At 58.1% G+C, this 6,067-nt stretch overlaps 1 protein-coding gene across 1 annotated transcript; it reads left to right on the top strand.

The window, feature by feature from the left end:
- Positions 1–2,243: 2,243 nt before the first annotated feature.
- TM2D2 (TM2 domain containing 2) lies at positions 2,244–3,451 on the top strand. Its single transcript, XM_062621050.1, has 4 exons — positions 2,244–2,481; positions 2,576–2,663; positions 2,744–2,859; positions 3,007–3,451. Exons 1-4 carry the CDS (start codon positions 2,288–2,290, stop codon positions 3,218–3,220), a joined length of 612 nt encoding a protein of 203 aa, XP_062477034.1. The 5' UTR covers positions 2,244–2,287; the 3' UTR covers positions 3,221–3,451.
- The last annotated feature ends 2,616 nt before the right edge of the window (positions 3,452–6,067 follow it).

Genomic DNA, 6,067 nt, shown 5'->3' with positions numbered 1-6,067 from the left:
CACCGCCCCGGGGCGGGGCCGCTCCGCCCGGGGAAGGGGCTGCGGCGGTGGCCGAGCCCAAGCGCAGCGGTCCCCGGAGGGGGGCCGGGCTAAGGACGGCTCCCAAGGGATGGAGCCTGCGGAAACCCACCCTTAACCTCCCACTGCTGAAGGTAAATAACCCACATATCCCACACCGACCGCTGAAAACTCATTTAAACTAAAGAACACCTCCCAGCAACAACCCGGTACACAACGCCTCTCTCTTTAGCCTTTCCCCCTTCCAAACCCGACGTTGCATTGGAAGCACGGGGTGATTTGCTCCGCTCCCTTCCCCAGGGGATGCTGGGCTCCAACTGCGCTGGGGAAGGGTGATTTTAAACAGCCAAGGGTCACGTTCCCCCTCCAACCCCAAGCTGCATCCTCTCCGCCTACCACGTGTATGGGGTTTGCTGACAAGCACCATAAATAAGACAGAGGAAGGGGTTTGGGTGCAGTCGGGACCTCACTGACACCGATATGGAAGGGCCCAGCTGGCACTGGGAGCACCGCAGCACCTCCAAAGCCAGGCAATGGCACTTCCCCAAACACATTCTTATCAAGTGACGTGCCTGGCTTCCAGCTGAGCGCCACGTACCTGTCCAGAACCGCGCTTGGCATTTCCAGTGTAGCGATCACAAGGCACCGAGGGAGAGGGATTAAAGGAGGGAGGAGAAAATGAGGCAGAGGAAGACTGCTGGAAACAGGCAGCAGCTTGTCGGGATGTAGAGGGTCAAGGACAGGATCCCAGTTCTTAGATCCTCCAGTTGGATCCTATATTGGATATAGCCCCTAGGATCTACAGCTTGTCCAGATGCAGAGGGCTAAGAACAGGATCCCAGCTCATAGACCCTGTACTGGATGTGGTTCCTAGGATCTACAGCTTGTCCAAATGTAGAGGGCTAAGAACAGGATCCCAGCTCGTAGACCCTGTACTGGATGTGGTTCCTAGGATCTACAGCTTGTCCAAATGTAGAGGGTCAAGAACAGGATCCCAGTTCTTAGATCCTCCGGTTGGATCCTGTATTGGATGTAGCACCCAGGATCTACAGCTTGTCCAGATGTAAAGGGTCAAGAACAGACCTCAGCCTGCTTTTAAAGAGCAGAGCGTGCCCTTCTCCTCACTCACAACTCTCCAGGCACAGCAAACAGCCAAGACAAGGGGGTCCCCCCATGCCAATGGATTTGTACAAGGAGGAAAGCAGCTGCGATAGAACCAACCTGCTCCCTGCCCATCCAAGTTGGTTTAGCTCCTCCTCGGGGCAGGGAGATGGTCTGGGCAATCCTGGAAACCATTCCCTGTCTTCCCATCAACAGGAATTTTGCTCAAGGGAGTGATTCCCATTTGTTTCCAAAGGAGCTCAAGGGGACCGAGGCTGTTTCCCCGCCCCTGGCTCGGAGCCTCCTCCAGCCCGTGCCCTGCTCCCGCCTTGGCTCCTATTTCCTTACCGCAGCCGTTAAGCTCTTCCCAAAGCCACTCGGCCGCCTCTCAATCGCTAACGAAGGCGCAGCCCCAGGCACCGGGACACAACCCAGCTCCAGCAGCTCCCCCACCCGGCGGCCTCGTTCACCGCAGCGAACGAGCCGAAGCCTCCAGCCCCGGGCACGAGGGGGGTGTTTGCGTTAATACCGAGAAACAACTCTCGGTACCCCCGGTGAGCGCTACCCGCTCGGATGAACCCACTGCCCGTAACAGGCACCACACGGGAGCGCTGCGACGAGGCCTTCCCGGGGCAGGCAGCGGCTCTCCCGGGGAAGAGGAAGGAGAACACGGTGTGAGCCCTAATGCAGGCGAAGAACCGCGAGTACCGGGACGGGCAGCACGGGGCAACAGCGGAGCCTCGCTCCGCCAGCACCGGCACTCGGCCGCTCCGACCCGCGCCCCAGCAACTCCCACGGAGCGGGGGGAACGGGAACGGGAACGGGAACGGGAACGGGAACGGGAACGGGAACGGGAACGGGAACGGGAACGGGAACGGGAACGGGAACGGGACACCCCTCGCCGGTCCCCGCCAGTCCCGCGGCCACGCCCCCCGCCTTCGCTTATAGGCTGTCCGTCGCTCCCAAGCAGCCAATCACCTCCTCGCTTAAAGCTCACTTCCTCCTTATCTCACCGCGGCCTCTCTCTATCAGCTTCTTCCTCCTTCTCGCTGATTGGCTCCGAGCGCCTATTCCCCGCCCACTGTGCGAAACGGCGTGCTCCCATTGGCCATCACGGCGGCGGCGGCACGGGGTGCCGGGGCAGCGTTTCCTAGCAGCGGGCGCCGCCATGGCGCCGCGGTGCGGCGGGCCCGTGGGTTACGCGCTGCTGTGCGGGCAGGCCCTGCTGCTGCTCGGTAACCTCCTGCTGCTGCACGGAGCCTCCCGGGGGCTCCCGCACAACGGCACCGAGCCCGACCCGCCCGCACCGCCTTCGTGGGCCTACACCGACCCGCAGGCGCCGCTGGTGCTGTGCACCTACCTGTGAGCACCGGGGTGGGATGAGGCAGGGGGGGGGAAGCGGCCTCTTCGCCTTCCTCCTCCTCCTCCTCCTCCTCACCGGCCGCCTTCCCCGCAGCCCCGAGGAGTTCGTGGAGTGCGAGGAGCCGGTGGACCACGGCGGCAACGCGACGGCGCAGCAGGAGCTGGGCCACGGCTGCGTGAAGGTGAAGGGCGGCGGGAGGGAGGGAGGGAGGAAGGAAGGAAGGGAGGAAGGCCCCGAGCTGAGCGCCCGTTGCTGCCGCAGTTCGTCGGGCAGGCCTACGGCGAGGTGGACCACACGCGGGTGCAATGCAGGGCGCTGGACGGCATCGAGTGCGCCGAGCCAAGGAGCTTCCTGCGGGGCAGCCGGCCCTGCGTCAAGTAGGATGCGGTGTCGTCCCCCCCCCCGCCCCGTGTACCCCCTCCCATCTCCGGTTCCCCTTGTTCCCCCCCCAACCCCAACGGCTGCACCGCTGCCGGCCCCCCGCCGGAGGGAGCCCCGCGGTAAGCAACGAGCTCCCGTTGCAGGTACACTGGCCACTACTTCATCACCACTCTGCTCTACTCCTTCTTCCTGGGCTGCTTCGGAGTGGATCGGTTCTGCCTCGGCCACACCGGGACCGCCGTGGGGAAGCTGCTGACCCTGGGCGGGCTGGGGATCTGGTGGTTCGTGGATCTGATTCTGCTCATCACCGGCGGGCTGATGCCCAGCGACGGCAGCAACTGGTGCACGGTGTATTGAGAGAGCTATGCGGCCCCCGGCGGTGGCTCCTGGGGGCTGGAGATGGACCCCACTGCATCAGGACAGACGCTGGCCTCACACCAAAGCTGTATCGTGGCGTGCAGAGCAATTACTCCTCTTAATGTACAAACCTTGGACACGGATTTGCTCAGGATCTTGTTTTGCTTGTTTGAAGTAATCTGGATCTGAAGGTGGTCAAACAAATCCTTAATAAAACCTGGAAGGAGCGGAGGCCACGTCCCTTCAGTCTTGGCAGAGTTCATCCAGCCACCCAGAGACACAGTCGCTGGTGTGTAGGGTTGTGGTCCTGGGCTTTGCAAACCCTTCAAGTTGAGTAACACGATGTTCTAGAGGCTCTGCTGAAGGGGTGAGTTCTACATTACCGGTTTAAACTCATGCTTCCTGGGTTAGATTGAGCAGGAGAATCACTTTGTGCTCTCTTGCAGGCAAGCAAAACCACGGTGCAGCCATCACAGTCACTATCCAGGCTTCTCAAAAGCAACGCTTGCTTCTGTTGATGTAACTCCGTGCTCATGCTATAGAAACATCAGCCACAGGACACTGTGACCACTGCAGAGTGGTACAGGGCTTACTTAAACGACCTCCTCCTCCCCTGCCTCGTGGTCTTTAAATCCCATGACCCTGCAGTGGTGACCATTTGTGTTTTACAAACCTGTTAAATCCCAGCTTTGCCTCCTTAGGCAAAGGAGTGAGGGCTCGTTTCCACCCAGAGCTGCAGGGAAGGGCTGGAGCTCCCATCTGTGTGCTCCTTCCAGCTCCACCCCACTGCACAGGGTGCTGGTACCAAAAGGAGCGGGAGCTTCAAGCAGCCTGACAGCCAAAAGAGGAAGAAGCCCCACCAGATGCAGGCTAAAAGCTACTGAGCTGACTAAGAACAGGAAGAGGAAGCTGCAGTTAAGTCACAGCCAGAACCACACACAAAATCCATACGTGCACAAATCCTGTCCCGTTTGATGTAAACCTCGGCAGATGCACGTGTGCTGTTCTCACATGGTTCTGCAAACTGAGCACCCTCCCATTGTCTCATTTCTGCCTCTCTTACTCCTGTTGCTGCCTCCAACGGAGCTGCAGCAGGGCTGGGAATTCTGCCCGTTCCAGTTTTGGTTTGTGGTTTCTTGCAGCAACGCCTCCTCTTTAGGGAATGGGGATCAGATCCCATTTAGGTCACGAGTAATCTGCATTTGGCAGCTTTCAATAGGTCTCAGGGCAGTGTGGGGTTGAGGGGGGGGAGGCTCCATTGGGAAGCTTCCACATTCCTCAGGCCACTGGAACAACAGTGCTGAAAAGCCCACTGTGGGGGAAGAATTCTACAGTGAGCCAGGGAGAGAAATCCCAACAATCCCATGTGCAAAAGCCCATTGTTATGAGCATCCCCCACGGCCTCAGCCCAGCAGCTGCCAGCCAACAGCAGGACATCACGTTCCTCTGGTACATGAGGCTGCTGTGGACCACAGTGGGGAGCAAGGGATGGGATTAGTCTCTGTCCCCTCATTTTCTAGCAGTGAGAAATGAGATTGAAACCTCTTTAACAGCAGCAGACGCGATGCCCCTTTGGCCTCCCCTTGGTGCTTTCCCTACTGAAGCTGGTGCTCACCCCTCCTGGCAAACATCACCCAACAGACACAATGCAAACAGCCTGGAAAAGCAACTGGGATTTCCTTCTTTATTCAAAAACACAGGGGAAAAAAAAGGGGAATTCCATCTCCTGCAGGAGTTACAGGTGAGGGATGGGACGTGGGTACCGGCACCATGCAGCATCGCTCACACGAGGCCCATGGCACTAAGAGCACTTGAATCCACAGCTGAAACCACCCTGGCGTTCCCATAGCAAAGAGCAAACCCATCTTCACACCCCTCTTCCCACACCAGACACCTCAAACCTTGCACGCATCCCTAGGAAAGCAGGAGGCACACCCAGAGATGGGGACAGCAGTTTTGCTTCAGACATCACCACAAAGCTCCATCGAGGTCCATCTGCACTTGCTTGGTCCTTTGGGATGGGAGAGAAATTCCTCCCTGTAACACCACCCATGTTACAATGAGGCTGGAGCCTGGCTCGGCTTTGGACACATTCATCTCAGATTGAGACTTCACATAGTCCTGGGGATGTGGGGAGGGTGGGAATGAGAAACAGGGATGTTGCAACAGCGCTGGAGCCGCTGGTAGTTTCTCCTCCTGGATAATTAACCCTAATTGTGCAACAAGCTGCTGCTTTCCCATCCCAGGCCCCGGGAATCTTTGCAATTATCAGGCAACACCAACACTTGGTACTGCACGGGTTTGAAGCCTGGCACGAAGTAAACCCCATCCCTCTGCATTTGGTGCATCCAGAAACGAGGCCAGAGCACTAGCGCCGAGTGCTGCGACAGCGATTGACCCAATCCCTAAACCATTCCTGAAACACCACGTCAGGAGCCAAGCCAGCCTAAAAATCTCAAACACTCATGCAAATAAAGCCAAAAGAAGGAAGAGCATCATCTAGGGTTCTACAGTTAAATAACAAACACTCACCCTGTACCGTTTGCATTGATTCCTGTTTGGTTTCATAGTTTCAGTGTTCTCCAGCATCTCCACACACCCCCCTGAGTGTACTCCTGACCTCAGGGAGGTCCTATCACTGCCACCCCCCCAGGCTGCCTGCTGAAGCAGCCCCCCTGATGCAGGCAGATGCAGTTTTAAACTTGCTAAGCTCAGTCAGGCTCCTTAGAGCTCAATTGCTAAAGCTTTGCCCCATCCCAGGCTGAGCTGGAGCCCTGGGAAGGGCAGGGACACACTGGATCTATGAGCTGAGAACATGTTGTGACAAGGAAAAAGAAAGGAAAACAA

This window comes from Pezoporus occidentalis, unplaced genomic scaffold (assembly GCF_034315485.1).
Source record: "Pezoporus occidentalis ecotype Australia unplaced genomic scaffold, CSIRO_AGI_Poc_V1 ctg226, whole genome shotgun sequence".
Classification (NCBI taxonomy): Eukaryota; Metazoa; Chordata; class Aves; order Psittaciformes; family Psittacidae; genus Pezoporus; species Pezoporus occidentalis.
Note: the sequence above shows the minus strand (reverse complement) of the source record. Positions and strands in the feature narration are given on the sequence as shown.